The sequence below is a fragment of the Monodelphis domestica genome, chromosome 1 (genome assembly GCF_027887165.1).
Source record: "Monodelphis domestica isolate mMonDom1 chromosome 1, mMonDom1.pri, whole genome shotgun sequence".
Classification (NCBI taxonomy): Eukaryota; Metazoa; Chordata; class Mammalia; order Didelphimorphia; family Didelphidae; genus Monodelphis; species Monodelphis domestica.
The window spans coordinates 308527251-308547640 of NC_077227.1; the positions used below are offsets into that span (position 1 = coordinate 308527251).

A 20390-nucleotide genomic window follows, 5' to 3' on the forward strand; every position below is an offset into this window, starting at 1 on the left:
AAATCTTATAAATTCTTCCATCATAACATGCCTTGAATCCATCTTTTTCTTTATATTCCTACTATAAGCATTTTTCTCCAGGTTCTTTGTCATCTTCTGGTTGAATACCAAAATATATGTGAGTGTGTGTGTGTGACAAAACAGAGACAGAGAGAGGAGAAACAGGACAGCGCAGTAAGGAAAGGAGGAAAAGGGAGAGAGAGCACTTTCCATATTTTTCCTAGTTAACACCTACCCCTAGGGCTAAATGGCTTGGTGGCTAGAGAACAAGGCTTAGAGTGGGAGGTCCTAGGTTTAAATCTAGCCTCCAAAATACTTCCTCTGGATGTTAACCCCAATTGTTTAGTCCTAACTGCTCTTCTACCTTGGAACTGATACTTGGCTTTGATTCTAAGACAGAAAAGTAAGGATTTTAAATTCAAAATAAATAAATAAAAGTTAATGCAGAAAAGCGCTATTAAAAAAAATTTTTAAAGCTCTCACCTATCCCATCTCTCCTATATTTCAAGTTATAAACCTCAAGTATAATGGAAATAAATGTTTAAAATGTTAACTGTGGCAAAAGTAGAGTTAATTAGAATTCAGATAATGAAGTTTTGGGAGTAATTTTCAGAACTCCATGGCTCTGCTTACCTTTGCTAGATGTATATAAGAGAGCTGACTGAAAAGAAACCACTTGAATGTCAGTAAGATTTTCTTCCACTGACATCTGTACTGCATATCCAGCATCTGGGTTTACATTGGGCAAGGACAGCAAGTCTGTTGATCGTACAAAGAAATTTCCATGGAAAGTATGAATGGAAAGACCTGGGGAGGGAAAAGTCTCTAATTTAGTAGAGTTATCATTAGAATCATTTCTATACTATTATTTGTCTATTAACTCTTATTCCATAATAAAATCTGATGTAAGCTTTTAAAAAAAAGATTAGGTTTATGTCTGAAAAATTTCAGGAATATAATAGCAAAAGCAAAGAATGACAAATTATCAGTTGTAATAAGAATCTGCCATTAAAATTAACATCTAAGGGAAAATTAAGCACGATCAATACATATTTATAAACACATACATATGTACACATATGCAAAGTAAATGTTTCCTGACCTTTGGTACACCTTATCCGCATGACAGCTTCAAAACCAATTTTCCTGGTTAGGTATCGTTTCAACTCTTTCTGTAACTTCTCTACTTGGACTGGGTTGTGCTGATGATGATAAGATGGATAGTAATAGACACTACCTGCTGAATATCTTGAAATACAGCCTAGAAAATAAAATATACATTTCTATAAATTTGAAGACTATAAACTTACTGCTACTATGATTACATGGGTCACAAAACTCTTAATCCAAGGCTTTCCTACAACATCATTTATTAAGAATTGTTTTCTAAGACATAAAAATATAATTTTCTTTCCCTTAAGTAACCATACAAGTAAAATAAATTCTTATGCCATGTCTACATTATTTTCCATCACACTTAATCTCTATTACAAAAATCTACAACCACTTAAATACTTTGAAATAACTTACCCAATGAAGCCAAGTCAGAATACTGCCCACTGAGAAGAAACAAGTCAACTGCTACTTGCTGACCAGAACAATCCAAGGCTAATTTTTTATAGAAGTCAGTAGATGGTGTAAGATGTATTTCCTGTTAATGTTATTATACAATAATTATTATATTATTCTAAATAATAACACAATTATTGTTCGAAGATATTTCCCTCCCATATATTTTCAGTTGTTACTCTAAAACAAGACAAATATACTTCCATAAAAGTAAACTCCAAGATTGGTCATAAAAATAATAGTAAACAGCAATTTTAAGTTTCGCAAAATACCTGCATTATATCTTAGTTGAATCTATTTTTATATTACAGAGGAAGAAACTGAAGTTCAAAGCAATTGAGATTATGACTTGCTCATAGTTATACAGCTTAGTACATAAAAGAAATAATTTAAACTCAGGTCTGACCAGCAATAGAAGAATTCAAACTATAATACAAAGCTATAATTGTCAAAACAATGGGAACAGCTTAGGAACACAATACAATATATAGAAGCAAATGAGCACAATAACACAGTGTTTGATAAACCCAAAGATCTCAGCAAGAGTTCTTGGAGCAAGAACTCACTATGTCAAAAACTGTTGGGAAAATTGGAGAGTAGGCTGGCAGGAACTAGGTATAAACCAATATCTCACAATGAAAAAAGCTATACCAAGATAAATCAAGATAAGGGTTTAAAAAAAAAAAGGAAAGAAACCATATGCACAAAAACATTTATTGCATCTCTTTTCGTGGTGGCAAAGAATTTATAAAGTGATGCCAAGAATAAGGAGAACAAGAAAAATGTATAAAATAGCAGCAATATTGTAAAGACAAACAACTTTGAATGTTGATCAATACAATGATCCACAACAATTCCAAAGGACTCATGATAAAACATGATATCCACCTCTAGAAATAGAACTGATGAATTCAGAGTGTAGACTGAAGCATATTTTCTTCTACTTCTATTTCCTTTTTTCTTTTTGGGAGGTGTGGGGAGAGAGAGGAACATGACTAATATGAACATCTCTTTTATATGTCTATACATTATTTGCAATGGGTTTAATTTTTCTTGCCTTTGCAAGGAATAGGGAAACACAAGAGAGGGGAAGAAAGTAGAGAATCTGGAACTGAAAGTAAAATAAACCTACTAGGGTCTCTTTTATCTCTCAGTTTAGTACTCTTTTGTCCTGCTAATTCTCAGTGGTTTAGCATAAAAGTTTAACAACCTTTTCACAATGTGTTCAAATGCAGTACCCAGCAGTAAGCATAACCAGAACCTAACCAGTCTCTGTGCAGTTCCCCAAGCAAGACTGTGAATCATCCCCGATTTCTAATCTACTCTATAGGTTTACTAGAAGTTTAATGAAATAGGAAGGGAAGATTAGGTATGGATAGAATTGAATAAGATCCTTAGGTTTGAAAAGGGAATACAATAAGCTTTTTCAAACTTAAAAAAAAAGTCCCCCCCCCCCACTGAATAGGGGAAAAAAAATGAGTCCCATATGGAAAAGTATCATGAGTGAGCACAAGTACGGCATTTTTTGGAAACTAAGAACTGGTAACTTTCTAACCTTAGCAGATGATCTTTGGTTAGGCTCTTCTCGGGATTTTAATGCTCCTACTCCAATTGATGGAAGCTGTGTTTGGAAGACAGAGATTCGACCACCAGTAGGAGACATCAACTTAAAAGCACTCTGAAGTGCAGGTCCCAGAGCACTCTGTGTCTCCAAAGATTTGGTAAACATTTGTGGCAAAGTTTTCAGTAAGTCTTGAATAAGCTGGAGAAATAAAGAACAGAAATGAAGAATACACTGGGATTTCATTACATATAAAAAAAATTTGCTAGTTAATAAAAGAGGTAAGACAATCACAAAGATGGCAAGAGAATCTACAAAAGGAATATCAAATGATGAACTTGTCTTAAGACAAGTTCGCCATCTTAAGCCGGTCAATACACACACTATTAAGCAGTAAAAATATTAATGTCATAAAGTTCTTGCAAAGGCAAAAAGTCTAAAAAAAGTCTTATGCAACAGATATATAATAAATAAACCCCATGGATGTAATTACCATCTCTCTATTCTGATAAATTCTCAAATTTAACTTTTCTGTCCCAATCTCTCAGATGCCTCTCTTGCTGCCTTTCACATAATTTGAACTGTATGTTCAGTACACATCTTAAACACAACATGATCATAATGGAATCTTTACCTTTAAGTTCTTTGTAAATACTGTCAAGGGCATCACCATCTCAGTCCCTCAGGCTCACATGGCTCTTAATTATCCTTCACCCTCCATATTCAATCTGTTGCCAAGACCTGTGGATTTTCACCTTTGCAAAATCCCTGGCATAAGCTGCCTTCTCTCCTGAAACTGCCATCACTTTGATGCATGTAGCCCCATATCTGGTCTATTACAATAATCTGTGGGTAGTTGTATCTTCACTCCATTCCAATTCATCCTTTATTCAACCACTGTAGTGATTTTCTTAGAGCACAGGTTCAACCATTACTCTCCCCCTCCCTCTCAATAAACTCCAGTGGCTCCCTATTGCCTCCAGAATCAAATACAAAATCCTTTGTTTGGAGCTGGAAGCCTTTAATTAACCTAGCCCCTCCTACCTTCTCACTTACTACTTTCCAGTCTTTATTACTCCTCAAGTGACACTGACCTTATTGTTTCTTCTCTGAAGACACTCAAATTCTTGGCCCTGAGCATTTTCTCTGGTTGTCCACCATGCCTAGAACATTCTCCCTGGCTTTCTTTAAGATCAGTTATAAAATCCAATCTTCTACTGGAAGTCTTTCGCAAATTCTCTTAGTCCGCGTGCTTATCCTCTCTCAATTATTTCCTATTTCTCTTGTTTATAGCTTATCTATACATATTTGTTTACTGGTGGTCTCCCCATTAAACTGTAAGGTATTTAAGTGCAGGAACTGTCTTTCTCCTCTTTTACGTATTCCCAGCACTTAGACATCCCTGGAGGCACTAATGCGTATTAAGAGACATGATGTTATAGAAAATACCATGAAATGCAGCCATTTATCCTAAACTCTAAAGTCACTCCTATAATAGATTTCACTGTCAAATTTCTATTTGACAGTAAATTTGAAAGTCAGCAATTTTGATTTTTTAAACTTCAAGTTCAGACGCATAAATGGAACAATAATGACGATACTCATAATAGTGTTATAAATTTCACAAAGAGATTTACATTGTTATTTCATTCAATCCTCATGATTATCACTGTATAGTATCTGCTATTATTATCCCCATTTTACAGATGAGAAAACCAAGGCCAAAAGAGTTAAGCAACCTGCCCAGGGTCACACACGTAGAAAGTTCTGAGTCTCTGAACTCAGGTCCTACTGACTCTAGGTCTAGTGTTTTACTCACTGTACCACCTTGCTGGTCACTTGTCTCATTACAAACTCATTTTTGCTACTGTTTGAGAGCATGGACTTCCTAGTTAAAATGTTATTCTTATGGCAATATTTATACTTGTACAAGTGAGCCAACAAAAATCCTTAACTGTAAGCACATTTTGTTCTTTTTTCACTGAATTATAGCATGTTAAATTTCAAGCCAGTCAATAAGATGGTTTCTCCTGAACTAATCCCATGACATTCTACAAATCAGAAAAGCAAAATTCAATGAAAACATCATGGCTACAGTGCTTCTTAAAATGACCCAATGCTTTAACTCAAGAGACCTTTTGGTCCTGAAATGACTGGTGAAGAAGGAAGATTCTACTCACTTATTACTTACTTTGTTATATAATACTTCTAACATATCAACCCAGAGACCTACATACAAGTTCAATATATGATAAATTTTAAATACTAACCTTCTAATGTAAAACAGTTTATGTGTTTCAGAAATGTTAGAGGTGATATTTTATTATCCTTCTTTTCAAATTTCTTAAAGCCTTAAAATGTTATCATAAAACATATACTGATGAAAATTGATTCTTACCTCTTTATTTTCATTTAAATTTACTAGCAAGTTTTCTGGCATTGGTATGAACACATCTGAAAACACAAAAGTTTATTTTTTAAAAGTTAATCATTTCTAAGCTAAATAAAAATGATGAAATGACTTGCCCCTAAAATGCCAAAAGTACAGAATTCCTACAGTTATCAAAAATATGACAAAACTAAGTATACATGAGGATTAAGTTATTAATTTTTGTGTTTCTAGCCTTGTCTATTATTAGTAAAACCCTGAAATTGGACTTTTCAGAGAGCAAAAAGCTGGGTTGTGACTTATTTTCAATTTGTCTAGAACTCACTACTGATTCACATACAGAACTATATTTCTATGGACTGGGGAAGTAATTTGGAATAGAATGCTGCTTCGGCTCTGCATGCTCCTAGAAGCTACTTGGAGGTATGTTCTTGGCACATACAAAAAACTTAGGTGAAACAACTGTAAACAAATGGATATTACATCACCACACTGAAGTGACATAGTTCCCCTATCACTGTGTAATTCAAAAGGCAATCACATTTCTCAATAAGATCGCTACTAGTTTCAAAAAATTATATTGCTTAATATAGGAAATCATAAGACATGACCCAAGAACAAAAAAGTGCATCACATCAGATGTGATACTTTTGATTAAACTAAAATAAAGCTTTTAAAGCTCTGTAATGAAAAGGTGTTTTTTTTAATATAGCATTTTAACTTTGAACATTTAAAATTTAAAAGCATTAACTACTTGGTAAAGTTGTATCTTTAATTTCTAAAAGGCATTTCACATAAAAAACATCTCACATTAAGTTGCCGTTTAACCTAAAGTGCTATGATCTCTATCTCTTGCTTCTATAAGTCAAAATATACATTCTCTATATTTTTATTTTGCCAAGAGTTAAACTCTATGTTTTCTTAGAGCTTGAAGGGACCTTAGAGAACTTCTAAGCAAACTTTCTCATTTTACAGATATGGAAATTGAAACATTAAATTTTTACACCAAATAGAACACATTATTTATCTTGAAAAGATTAGTAAAGTAGAAATTAAAATGAATATTAATTATGAAAGGTCTTATAAGTTATATTCTGCTAAATTGTCTCCTCTTTGATATTATCTCATTATGGATATATTTTAATTATGAATCTAATGGACTGAGATGCCACTGCTAATTTATGTTAATTCATAAGAGAGGATTAGCATGGAATAATACAATACAGTAAGACATGTCATGACAACTAAGTCCTAGTCGCAGGTCTACCAAGGTAACAATGCTCTCTAGTTAAGCAAATTCTCATTTGTCAGCATCTCAAATTCCTAAAAAGACAAGTAACATTCAAGTCAAGAATGAAGAGGTAATAGCTCTGGGATGCCAAGGTGTACTCTGTGAATACTGTACTGACAAGCTCAGGGTGTGCCTCTCCTAGGACAGGAGGCATGGGTAACCTGCTGAGTCCCATTCACTATCTGCCAAAGAGAAGAAGCTGGGTTAAGGTCCAAGGTCCCTTCCAGCATGGTAGATTATGTGACTTATATACAAGGGTTTAGTATTTAATGCTCAATATAACCTAAATGCAATTGATCACTATTTTAAAAAATCAGTTTAATATTCATTTTAATCTTTAAATTCATAAATATACCTTCAATATCTGAAACTATTAGCATCTGAGGCTGAGAGAGACCTTCTTGAAGACTGTAGAAGTGGATTGTACTGTCAAATGTTATAAAGCCAATTTTTGTTCGAGTGTTACCAGGAAGCCTAAAAAGAAGTTCATAAAGTTAATTTCTATTATAATTTTGTACTCACATAGTTCAATGATAGGAAATTAACTACTTGTTATGAATTTCAGAAACTCTTTGGAAGGCAATTTTGTACACTAGAAAAACACTGGGTCTGGAATCTGAACACAACGATTTAAGTCTTGGCTCTCACAGTTACTGGTCTATAATCCTTGTTTAATCACAACCTTTGAAGTCTGTTTCCTGATCTGTAAAATGGGGATGAAAATGGTTGTACTATTTACCCTACTAAGTTTTTATGAGGAAAGTGATTTAGAAATTATAAAGCCCCACATAAAGGTTGAGAGGCAATGTAGCATAGTAGACAGAGGGTCAGCTTTGTACTCAGAATACTTCAGTTCAAGTCTGTGCCTTACACATAACAGCTTTGTGATTATGGACAAGTCAATTAAAATATATGAATTCAGTAGAGCAACTATTTAAAACTATAAATTTCAGGTAAATTAATTTGCATTGATGGAGGAAGTTTCCGAACTGGAAGTTACTCGCCCACATGTCAAGACCGAAAACAATCTCCTCCTCCTAACAAAAACTATAAATTTGAATAATTACAAATGCATAACAGATAGGATTATAAGGATAAAGCATAGTTATACAGGAGTTACTAATGTAATTAATGAACAAAAATCAAATCCTATACTCAACTTATTGGTCAGAATTCTTAAAGACATACTTTTTTCAAGATAGTATTTTAAACCTAGACCAAGTAATAATCCTTTGCACCAAAAATTGTTCTAAAACATATTGATTCTACTAAAGATAGTATTTTTAAAAAAATCTTTACCTTCTGTCTTGGAATCGATACTGTGTACTGGTTCCAAGGCAGAAGAGTGGTAAGGGCTAGGCAATGGGGGTTAAGTGACTTGCCCAGGGTCACACAGCTGGGAAGTGTCTGAGGCCACATTCGAACCCAGGACCTCCTATCTCTGGGCCTGGCTTTCAAACCACTGAACCACTCAGCTGCCCCCTTAAGATTTCTTGAAAAAGTTTAATGTTTGAGATTCATTCATAGAAAAAAACCTTTATATATAGACTTCCTGTACTAATTAGAAGGAAAAAAACCCATGTAAAATTAAAAAGTCATTGAAGAATATAGATGTTTGTATGCATATGTATGCATTGTGGGCATGTGCGTGAATAAACATATGTATTATATATGCAATGTATTTATAAACACATCCATATTACACATTTAACACACACTGCATATGTATGTCATATACCTATGACACTGTTGCCATATATCTTGAATATTAAACCAAAGTGCTACTGAAAAGTCAACTTCCTGTATTAAGATTTATTCTTGTTGTTTTTGCTTTGGAGTCACCAAGGATGTCTGACTAGGCAGGCAATCCTCAGGATACCTACACCCTACTTCCAATGGTCCTTTATCCATGAACGGTGACAACAGTGGTTCCTATTCCCATTTATTTCTTTTTCTGTACAGGATCATTATACCCTCTTGTTCTATTATGCTCAACTGCATTATAATATATTTAATAAGCTTTATGGTCTGGCTTAAGAACCTAACCAAAATCTGAAACATTCTTTCAATGGGGAAGAAAGTTCTGAATTTTATACAAATAAGTAAGTCACTTAATTTCTTTGAGCCTGTTTCCTCATCTGTAAAATGAGGGAGTTGGACTAGATGGTCTCTACTGTCCCTTCCAGCTCTAAGTCCCTATGATCCTGTGATATCAATGAATTTTTGGAACCTGATCAATAAATAAAGAGATTAACCCTTAACATTTAGCCTCAGGTTTGAGATAAAATTCTATTGGTAAAACTGAAAACTTACGAATCTAGATTGTCCAGCAAACTCTGGCAAACTGAATTCAAATACCCAGTTTCAACTGCATTGTGAGACACATCAAACACAAAGAGGTACACAGGAGGTTGAGGAGGACGTAACTAAGGAAAGGAAAAGGATGGCTTTATTAAAACATACCCTCAAGGAAATTATTTATAATTATTTCACTTATAACTTATTATATATCTACACAACACAGCTTTATGCAGAAACATTTTTTACATGAAAAAGAAACACGGAAATATCTGAATAAATATAATTTAATGGTGAATCTCTAAAGTAAAAATTCACATGCCCATGCCTGGCCTCATATAGTTAAATATATTTCACTTATAGGTCCATTAGGCTTACATGAACTTCCAAATTCAAATTAAATTATACTGTAGCTCTATACATTCCTGCAGCGATGTTAAAGAGGAATGGGCAAGAAACCTTCAAATTATTTAATACTGTTTAAAAATTAAGTTAGAAAAATCAGAGATGCTGTAACTTATCTATTAAGCAACTCCATCAAAACAGAGGGAATAAAAGGGGTTCTAAAACCTTCACACTTCCAATTCAATGAGGCAATAACTGAAAATGTTTTCAGGTGCTACTAAATACAGTACCAGGAGAAATTAAAGACTACATGGTGAAATGATCCAGATGAATTAGATAGGAACTGCATAAACTAAGTTGCATCATTATAAATATAAATTAACAGCATTATTCAAAACCCAATACATTTGTTAGAATCAAATAGCCAACTATAATAATTATGTTAGGAAAAACTAAAACTTACCATATATTCTGAAGGAGCCATAAATTCAATAGTAGCATTTTGAACTTCAGGTCTTCTAAGAGGATTTCCATATACTCTGGTCATAGGATTGTACATAAATTCTTCAGGAACTGTATATAATTAAAACATTATACATCAATACCTAAAATTTCATTTAGAACAAAAAAATTTCCAATAGCTATAATGATTATCTACAAACAATGCTTTCTATTTCTATATCCAGGCCTATTCTCACTCCTGATGTTCAGTTCCACAGTAGCAATTGTCTACTGGACATTTCCAACTGAATAACCTACAGGTATCCTCCTAAATTCTTCCTTCTTAACTTCCTTATTTTTGCTGAGGGTACCACTATCTTTCTCATCACCCAGGTTCAAAACTTCAGTTATTTTTGACTATTCTCTCTTTCTTACTCCCTCCTACAAGATTAGTTGCTAAGTTTAGTAGAGTTTACCTCCATGAAATCTCTTATATTTAACCTTTTCTATATACTAATGTGGCCACTAACTTTGGAAAGGGCCTCATCATCTCTCAACTAAATCAATTCAACTGCCTCTGAAACAGTTTCTTGTACTCTTTCCAATTCAACTTCTAAACAGCTGACAAAGCACAGATCTGACTATATCACTTCTCTCTTAAAGAAGCTGTATGCCTGTTATTTAAAGTCCTAAAGAATCTGACTAACTTACCTTTCCAGGCTCATTGTATTGTGCATCTTCATGCACTTTACATTTTTGCCACACTGGCCTACTTGTTATTCCTCATACACAAAATGGGGTTGGAGTGGGAAATGCTCTCCCTTCTTATTTAGAATCTATAGCTTTCTTCAAGATACATTTCAAATGCTTATCATCTCCTACAGTTCATCTTCCCAAACTAATTATTGTGTATATATTTTGTATTTTTCTATTTGCTTCATTTTTATCAGTGTATCCCCAGTGAGAAGCACAGTGCTTGGCACATCAAAGATGCCAAATAAATTCTTGTGGAATGCAGGAATGATTATAAAGGCTCAAAAGTCCAAGTCTACATTTCCCAAATGTTAAAGAAAGAGCTACCATTTATGTAATACATTAAGACTTACAAAGAGCTTCCCATTTATACATAAAGAGCCTACTAACAACACTGTGAGATATTTACAATATGAATAAATAAAATTGTGTATGTCCCTTTCCCCAGAAATACCATTACTAGGTTTGTACCAAAAAGAAATAAAAAGGAAAAATACAAACAAATATATTTATAGCAATCATTTTTTGGTAGCAAAGAATTAGAAATTGAGAGTAAACTCATTAACTGGGGAATGGCTAAAGAAGATGTAGTACATGAGTGTGACAGGGTACTATTATTGCTCTATGAAATGATAAGGGGGTTGCTTTCAGGAAAAACAAAACTATGGAATAAGACCCATATTAATGATGCAAAGTGAGGTGAGAAGAACTCAGAGATCCTTGTACAAAGAAAAAGCAATGCTATAATAGCAAATAACTGAAAGACTTGTCTACTCTGATTAGCACAGTGATCCAAGATAATTCCAAAGGACTCAATATGAAAAAATGCCATCCACTTCCAGTGGGAGAACTGATTAATTATAAATGCAAACTAAAGAATCATTTTCTTGCTTTATTATTTTTGCTTTTGTTTTTTGAGATATGGCTAATATGAAAATTATTTGCATGATCTCATGAGTAGAGCTGATATCGTTTGGTTTGTCTTCTCAGTGGACAGGGGAGGAGTGGGAAGGAGAAAAAATTTTAACTCAAAACTTAAAAAGAATGCTAAAATAAATTATTTAAGTAAAATTTAAAAAACCATCTTGCTAAACTGTTATCATAAAGAGAAAAAATTAGTTAAACACATCAGTAGGCGAAATTTCCTCAAGATAGCAATGTGCCTCAAATTTCACAAGGGTGTGTATGAGATGTCAATGCTTATACTTAGATGAGTAACAAAAAGTCTTTTTGTGTTGAGTCAGATTTATAAGTGAAAGTCCTTGTGAGACGTCCAAAAAAATGATGCATGGCTTCAATTAATGAAGACTACAAACATGACTATTTACCAAAAGACTGTTAGTAGGACGTCAATAATGAATTTTTAAAATTAAAAAATTCCTTCACTGTCTTTCTGTGTGTTATTTCAGTAGGAACAGAAACAATATAAATAGGTGGAAGATGGGAGCCCAATATGTGAAGCACAACAGTGACACTTATTTTGAGTGTGAATTTAGCTAAATCACTTATTTGATCTTTGGTTATTTTAGTGGTGAAATGATAGAGTTGGACTAGAAGATTTCTACCATCCTTCCTAGATCTAAATTTCTGATCCTATGAAAACTAAATCATCAGTCACAACACAATTTTTCAGGAGTTGCTCGAGTCTTTATAGTTTTTCTAAAGTGATCTTATCCACTGAGTACTAACACTGATTCTTCCCTCCGTCATTATTTAACATTCAAAGAACACTACAATGTATAATTTCAATACACTAAGACAAAAAACTTGACTCAACACTAACCAAAAATTCTTTATATTATTGCTGAGTAAAAGAATGTTTTTATTATACCTTTAGCATTTCCTTCTACCCAATAAAGTCAAAGGTAAGGAAACATCAGCTAGAGCTGGAAAGGGATGCATTGAAAAAGTATCTATTTGAGTCTACATTATTAATATATGTAGCATATTTTCAGAGTTTTGCATATATATATATTTTTTACATGTTTCCTAGTTTATAATTCTTTTAAAAAAACCTTTGAAAACAGTATTATCCTAATCTGATTTCCAAAGTGATTTGTAACAAAAATGTTAACTTTTTTGGCATAAGTTCAACTGAAAAAGGCTAATTTATCAACTGGCAACCAAAACTCTGAGGAAAATTGCAGCAAAATTGTGAGGACATTACAGAAGTAGATCTCTTGCCTTCTCTGGATTATTGAGAAGACTTCAATAAACTCTTCTCATAGCTCTTCTCTTCCTCTGACTTAGAGATTCAGGCCTTTTTTTTCCCCCTTCATGAAAAGGCATGGGGACAGTTCCTAGATAAAAACATTTTAGAACCATTTTAAAAGACATATTATCAGGCACAGCTATATGGCTCAGTGGATAACAGAGCCAGGCCTGGAGTCAGGAAGACCTGGGTTCAAATCTGGTCTCAGATACTTCCTAGCTATGTGACCCTGGATGTCACTTAACCTCAAATGCCTCTAGCCCTTACTACTCTTCTGACTTGGAATCAATACTTGGTATCAATTCTAAGACAGAAGTTAAAGTTAAAAAACATACCATCATTGACTCTATAACACAAGTTGCACTTCCATCTCCTTTGGTCAAGAAAGCTGACAAAAGGGTTGATGTAAGTTCTGCATGAACGGCATCTCACAATTGTACTGGAAGTAACCACAGGCAATTGCTGGGGGGGGAAAAAAAAGAGCTAATTTTTTTCAAAAGAATAAATAAGACTTCTTAATTTTTAAAGGCCATGTGTTAATAACTCCCTCTCCAGAATTAACAGTTTTAAATACCGAAGAAATTTAAATAAAAAGTATAAGAAATTAAAAGCATCTTCCAAATTTTACATACCATAAAGCAGGAAAAGCACATAATAGTAAATTTAAAACATCTCAAATACAAAGTCAGCTCTAAGTACAATTGTTCCAAAAATAACTGAGGCTACTATCTCCAATTAAAAGTTATTACCAAGTTTCTAAATGAGTTCTGTGAATAGGGTGATAAATTCTTAAGAAAGAATTTCTATGAAATAAAGTTTTCTCTTAGTATGAAATTTAATTCTATCACTTTTCAATTTTACGTCTTTTCTACATATTATAGAGTCAAAAGCCCCAATAACCTTAAGAAAAGTGAAGACAAGAGAATCCACTGAAATAGCAAAAAAGAAAACTGACGCATGTATCAGGGTTTAAGCTTAACCCTCCCATGGCATAGTGTAAAACTACATGCCACAATACTCCTCAGACTTTCCATTAGTATACTTAGTTTTTATTTCCAAAATTGTTCTAAATGTGATCAAATTTTGAAAGAATGGCAAAAAGTAATAAATTAATGTTATCACCCAAGTTATCAGAAACACAACTCATGAAACTAATTATATTAGAATATTATCAAGAAAAACATCATCCATATAATTCTGCTCAACATACAATCAATCGTGTTCAAAAGTTTAACATACCAATAAATCCTTGAAAGGATGTAGCAGTAGCCCTAAAGGGAGTTTGGCTTTGTTCAATAAGGCCTGAGTCTGAGGAATATTAGTCAAAGTACATCGAAACAACCTGTATGAAAGTATATAACACATAAATAGTTGCTTTAAATATTTTTATGGATATATAATGAAATATTAAGGAGAATAAAATATCTTATTTTTCTTGAGATGACAAATGAATGACATCAAGCAAGTCCTCTCCAATTTCACTAACACTTAAAAAGTTGGCAGATAGTTTACACTCACATGGCCTTGATTCTACTTGACAAAAAAAAAAGGAAATAACTGCCTATCTTACTCAGAATCAGTTGAACTAATTCTATGTGTTATTTGTTATCTCTGTTTACACTGTTAGGGGAAATGAGAGGGAGGATGTGTTTTCATTAGTTCAGGGGATTCTCAGTGTGGATACTTTCTAATAATCAGCAATTCATCTGGTAATTTATAGTCCTGGAGAGTTGCCAGGGGGCAATAAAGAAGTTAATTTGCCCATAGTCATAATGGATGAGAGAAGCTAGTATATGCCAAAGGCAGGACTTGAATACATGTATCCTTGACACTAAGGCTAATTTTTCATATCCTAAGGCCATTCTTGCATTCTTTACTTACATAATTAATAGATTATGTTTGAATTATAGGGGATGCAAACCTCAACCTACCAGTTACTTACATATGGGAACTTGGGCAGGTCAGTAATTGTTTAAGTCCCAGTGTCATATCTACAGAATGGGAATAATACTACATATATTATCTACATGACAATGGTACTGTGAAGCTGAGATAATGCCATAAAACATTTGGATTATAAAGCATCATATTAATATGTATTAATATTATTTAATAGGTATGCCACAAAACATCAAGGTGGCCTCTAGGTGGCACGGTAAATGAAACACTGGACTTGGGGTCAGGCAACCTGGGTTTGAATCCTAGACAAGACAAATAAAGAGGATTGACCCGGGGAAGTTACTTAACTTCTTTCAGCTTCAATCTCCTCATTTTAAAAAGGAGAAAATAAGACTATCCAAAGTTTTACAAAGATCAAATGAGAAAACAAATGTAAATTTTAGTGCTTTGGTAGCTGTGGGAATGACCTGGCCTTCTAGCTAATAGTTGAGGTCATGGTAGCAGTTCATGAAACAATTTAAAATATGACGTAGAGAGGTGGGGGATGGGTATCAATTAGCATGAAAATATATTTTGAAACACAAGTATATCATACTCCAATTTTGTTAGCACTTTTTATAAGACTATTTGAAACATTTAACTTATTTGATTTCTATAAGATAGTTATTATTAATTACTAATAATAACTAATTTTTATGTAGTGCTTACAAGTGCCCCACACTATGCTCAGTACTTACAAATATCTCTTTTAATCCTCCTAATAACCCTGGGAAGCAGATGCTATTATTATCTTCATTTTACAGATGAGGAATCTGAGTTAAGTGACTTATCCAGGGTTAAGTAGTACAGCTAGTATTTGAGGCTGAACTTGAATTGATATCTTCCTGACTCCAGTCCCTATGCTCTATCCACTGAGCTACTTAGCTTTATAACTTAAATAGTATTTCACATAAAATTTTTGTGAAATTAGATTTAAAACCAGAGTAAGATACATTAAAATCCAGTACTTTTGATCTTCAGAAGACATTTAGGTCAATATAAGCCCAGCTGGCATTACAGACATGGTTTAATATTCTCTTAGATGAAATAATTTCTTTTTAAAGAATTTCCCTGGGGGCAGCGGGGTAGCTCAGTGGATTGAGAACCGGGCCTAGAGATGGGAGGTCCTAAGTTCAAATCTGGCCTCAGAGACCTCCCAGCTATGTGACCCTGGGCAAATCACTTGACCCCCATTGTCTAGCCCTTACCACTCTTATGCCTTGGAACCAATATTGATGGAAGGCATGGGTTAAAAAAAAAAAAGAATTCCCCCCATTGCACCCAAGCTAAAAATGCAAAAAACCCCTCCCAGATCCACTCCCAATATTGATCAGTATAGGATCTTTGAGTGATCATTGATAGGCTTTGTTCCTGACCTGGGCTGATCTACCCCTCTTTGGACAACCTGGTGGCCCCCAGGTTCTGAGGGCTATTCTATTAATGCTGAAATGCATGTGGATACTTGATCATGATACACTATTGCAAATCAGAATTCCTGAGCTCAAGAGATTTGCCAGTCTCAGTCCCTCCTGCCTCTCCAGGAGCAGGGATCACAGATGTGTATCACCATATCTGGTAGATGAAGTGATTTTAAAATACAGTAGCAACTAGTTTTCTATCTTTATTGGGTCTGTTTCATAATTGAATGGAATCTATAAAAATGTATCTTTCTAGATAAAGAGAAATCATTTTAAGAAAGTTAGCATTTATGTAACTTCTAAGAAACCAGCTTTGGAGCTTATCATAAAATATATCTCATAAGAAACATTGTTGCAAGTCTTACTCTGGGTTACAGTTAAGTTTCTGTATGTCTTCATGCAAGTTTGGGACAGGAGCCTTCAATGGAGTTGTTGGAAGCATATTTCTTTCTTGAAGAAGATTGATAACTCGTAGGCCTTCTGGATGTAGACTTAACCCACTCATGCTTGTGGTTAAATGATTAGCACCTAAGGGAGACTACAAATATAATTTCGGAATAAGTAATTTTCATTAAGCCTTCAGTGTAAGATAAAAGCAGATATAATGCAATGTTGAGGGGCGTGGCTATTTAATTTCTCTGACAAGTAGAAGTGATTGAGTTTTTCCATATCATATTTTAGCTCTGAAGAAAACAAACGTAAAAAGGAACAATTTAATATAATAATTCACATTACCCTCACTGATTAAGCAAATGTAAAAAATGGAAAGTTATTTTGAAATTTCCCCAAGTTCAAAATACTTTAAGCAAAGAAGAGAGAATTGAAGGAGGAAAAAACATTTACCTGAGAAAATGGCTGCAGCCCACTAGTGTATTGCAAGGCTGTGGACGGTCTTCCTGACATATTAGGGTCAGATGTGTTTTGGTAACCAGGTGGTAAAGAGGGATATGAATACCCAACATTTCGATTCATTTTGGGATTCTGATTGGCAAATTGTGTTGCTGCTAAAAGAAAAAAAAAATAATTTTGAGTTGAAAAATATGATTTAGAAATACTTTACTAAATAAGTCAAAGAATTTTTATTTCCATCAAAACCAAAACAGAGAATCAAAATTTCAAAATGCTAAATATGCTTACTCATAGTGAGTGCTTGCTCCAGTCTAAGAATTTAATTTTGTGGAATCTTAAATGACAAGTACCTTTCTACTAGACTAAATAAATTATTAATTTCAGCCTATTGCATACTTTAGCTGTCTCCAGCAACATAACATGTAGTGTAGCATGTAACAATCTCCAACTGCCATACATGCAACAAAGGTAAATGGATTTCTCTACTATTCCCTAACCATTTGATATTGCTACTCTTCTCCACTTAATATTTCCCCTCATTAGGTTCAAGGAAGCAGGACAGGCCATTCAGTGGCAGTTAGAAATAGTAGAGGATAAATTCAGTACTGCTACTTTCTCAGACTCTCATCTCCTATTCCTGTCCTATCTTCTCATAGTCCTGGAAGGCTGATCCTATTCCTGTGATGAAATGCTCAGGACAAATTGAATTTACTTTTCCTCAGAAGGGATTATAAAAGAACCCCTGCCAAGAAGCGCAAGGTCAAGGAGACAAACAATCCCTGAGGGGTTGATGAGGATCTGTGTCAAGACAGAGGATTTGTTTTGAGGTTTGAGGAAGCAGCTGTTTGACAACTTCAGATACTGTACTTCCCCAGCCAGATTCCTATAAGTACCTCAGTTTGGCTTTCATTTTGGCTCCTCTATCCCTGAGATTGAAGGTAAAATCAGGCCATAGAATCATACTTTCATTTTAACTCAGAATCTAAGACATAAATCACTTTAATTGGGCCTTGCTGGCGATTCAAGGAATTGTTATGGTTTTATTCTTTTTAACTCATAATTTTATACACGTAAGATTTTGAGATATATTTTATCTTTTATCCAGAATTTAACTTTTTCACTTCCATTGGGTTTTTTGGTTTTCTTTTGATAATTGATTCATATACCTCATAACTCAGCCATGTATTCCAGGGTGATTCTGATGTCAGTCAACACACTAAAATTCAAGGTTTAAAATCTTTTGGAGAAATTTTAGGAAAAGAAAATCGCCAAAATTCCAAACCAAGAAAGCAGATATTTTGGAGAAGGTGCCATAAGAATGCCTGTGGAAACCACACACTGCATCAAAATATCCAGAGAAAACTTTGGGATACAACAAACTGAAGTAAAGGGGTTGAACATATCATTTATTCTGAATGTAAACTCTTATGACAAAGGAGAGTGCCCCCTAATTGGCATTTTGTCAATGCTTCTATCAATCATTTTTGTTTTCTTTACCTCTTATCCCCAAATTACTGTAATTTCCCCTTTGTAAAGTGCAATATTTTACATACCTCTAGTAAGAGAATCTTTAGAAGTTTAAGTTGGCTATGTGAAATAATTCACTTGGGAAGATTAGGCATGTTAAACTCTCAAAGACCTCAATTGGGGAAAAGAATCAAGGGGGTGGTGGGGGAGAGACTATGTAAAGGAAACATCCCCCCACCCCCACCCCGATCTGACCTGTGAAGATGGAATTAACTCTTCCCCATGCCTACTTTTAGATTTGATCATCAGAAGTGTATACACCCCACTTATCCTTAAGTATGGGGAGGTCTGTGACCCCATGTGTGCTGTTATCGGTGATGAATCTGAAACACTGACTGCTCCCTGGGTAGTCCTAAGCAAAGCTAAAACTATGTAAAGTCCACGTAAAGTGGAAGGAATGCACGGGAAATGACACAAAGAAGAATTTTTTAAAAGCAGTGGCAACTTCTTGTGAAGTTCAGTTCTTTGGTGTTCGGAGTTCAAGTTGGAGGCTGGTGAAGGATTTGCTTCATGGACCAGATACTCTGAAATTTGATGAGACTGTTCCTAAATCTCTTCCTTTGAACTACCATTTGGGTGAGTGAAAAGGCTGACTTCTTTCCTGACTTTCTGGAGAGACAAGCCTAAAGAGAGGTCCCAGTTTTGGAGAAGGCCTCGTTGGGGCCTCTCACACAATCTACTAAGTTCAATTTAAGAGAAATGTTTCATATTAGGCAACTTAAATAGTAACTTACCCATGAAGCCACCTCCTTCAATTGTATCATAACTGTTCTCAACCACAGAGCCATTATTGGCAGTTGATGAATCACCTAGAAAAAGAATTTGCTAAAATTATTTAAAGGGCTCAATATCAAAATTAATTATTCACAATTTTTAAGATTTGAACTATTAACTAAAATGTTAGAACTCGTTTTCTAAAAGAATTTCATCATAGGCTGTACCTCAACATCTACTAATTAGATAATTTTAACATCATTACAGATAAAACAGTTATGCTGGCCACATGCCAAATATATTAAGAACTGATCTGATCATTATGGCTTCTTTCAAATATCTACATGTTTGGAATCATCTAAATTAGAATAAAATAAAATGCCTAAATAACTTAGTTTGCCTATATATTTTGACATTTATATCTCAGTGGAAGAAAATATAAGCTCTCTGAAGGCAAGTATCCTGTCTCCTCAGAATACATAATGGTAATGCAATATTAAAACTAGGCACTTAAGCAACTACATTAACAAGGATTAATAGTTTAAGGAGAAATTACATCAAAATGAATAAATACTATTTGATGATGAAGAAAATGAACCTAAAAAGAACCTAAATAAGGTACTGAAATTCAAGATCTGAGAGTTCATAAATTTTAGAGCTAGTGGGAATAAGAGGTCCACGAGTCCCAATTCTTAGGAATTTTATCATTAGGAAACTGAGGCACAGAAGTGAAGTAACTATAAATTTTATATAATCATTATGAAGACGAATATACTATACAATTATGACCAAAGAGTTTGTTAGTCTGAGATAAAACTGTTACGGATTGTCTTTTTTTTTTTAAAGGGCAGTACCTAAAGTCAAGCAAAATTTTGCAATTGCTTAAGAAGCATTACAGTGGTCATAAACAAGGATTTCTATTTTTGAAAAACAAAGCTTCTTGAGAGAACTCAAGTTTCTAAGGTGCTAATTCAGCAGAATATTAATATTTACATGTCTTGGCACTTAAATTAGCTAACATATGAACACATTAATATGACAGATATAATAAATTCTAATAACAATAAATTGGTAAAATGTAAATT

The 20390-nt window shown here is 33.9% G+C and overlaps 1 protein-coding gene across 2 annotated transcripts in view; it reads right to left on the reverse strand.

Annotated features, from left to right (window-relative positions):
- The window catches only part of SEC24A (SEC24 homolog A, COPII coat complex component), a 59171-nt gene that overhangs the window by 15819 nt on the left and 22962 nt on the right, over positions 1 to 20390 (reverse strand). The window contains exons 4-16 of one of the 2 annotated variants that reach the window (XM_056811104.1): positions 19326 to 19400; positions 17059 to 17216; positions 16581 to 16753; positions 14099 to 14201; positions 13195 to 13321; positions 9917 to 10026; positions 9124 to 9236; positions 7166 to 7284; positions 5529 to 5584; positions 3125 to 3331; positions 1531 to 1651; positions 1103 to 1261; positions 634 to 807 (exon numbers count right to left, since the gene is read on the reverse strand). In XM_056811104.1, coding sequence (XP_056667082.1) covers positions 634 to 807; positions 1103 to 1261; positions 1531 to 1651; positions 3125 to 3331; positions 5529 to 5584; positions 7166 to 7284; positions 9124 to 9236; positions 9917 to 10026; positions 13195 to 13321; positions 14099 to 14201; positions 16581 to 16753; positions 17059 to 17216; positions 19326 to 19400 — 1695 coding nt within the window. Of the gene's footprint in view, positions 1 to 633; positions 808 to 1102; positions 1262 to 1530; positions 1652 to 3124; positions 3332 to 5528; positions 5585 to 7165; positions 7285 to 9123; positions 9237 to 9916; positions 10027 to 13194; positions 13322 to 14098; positions 14202 to 16580; positions 16754 to 17058; positions 17220 to 19325; positions 19401 to 20390 lie in introns of both variants that reach the window. The other variant, XM_056811103.1, reaches the window with a different exon arrangement.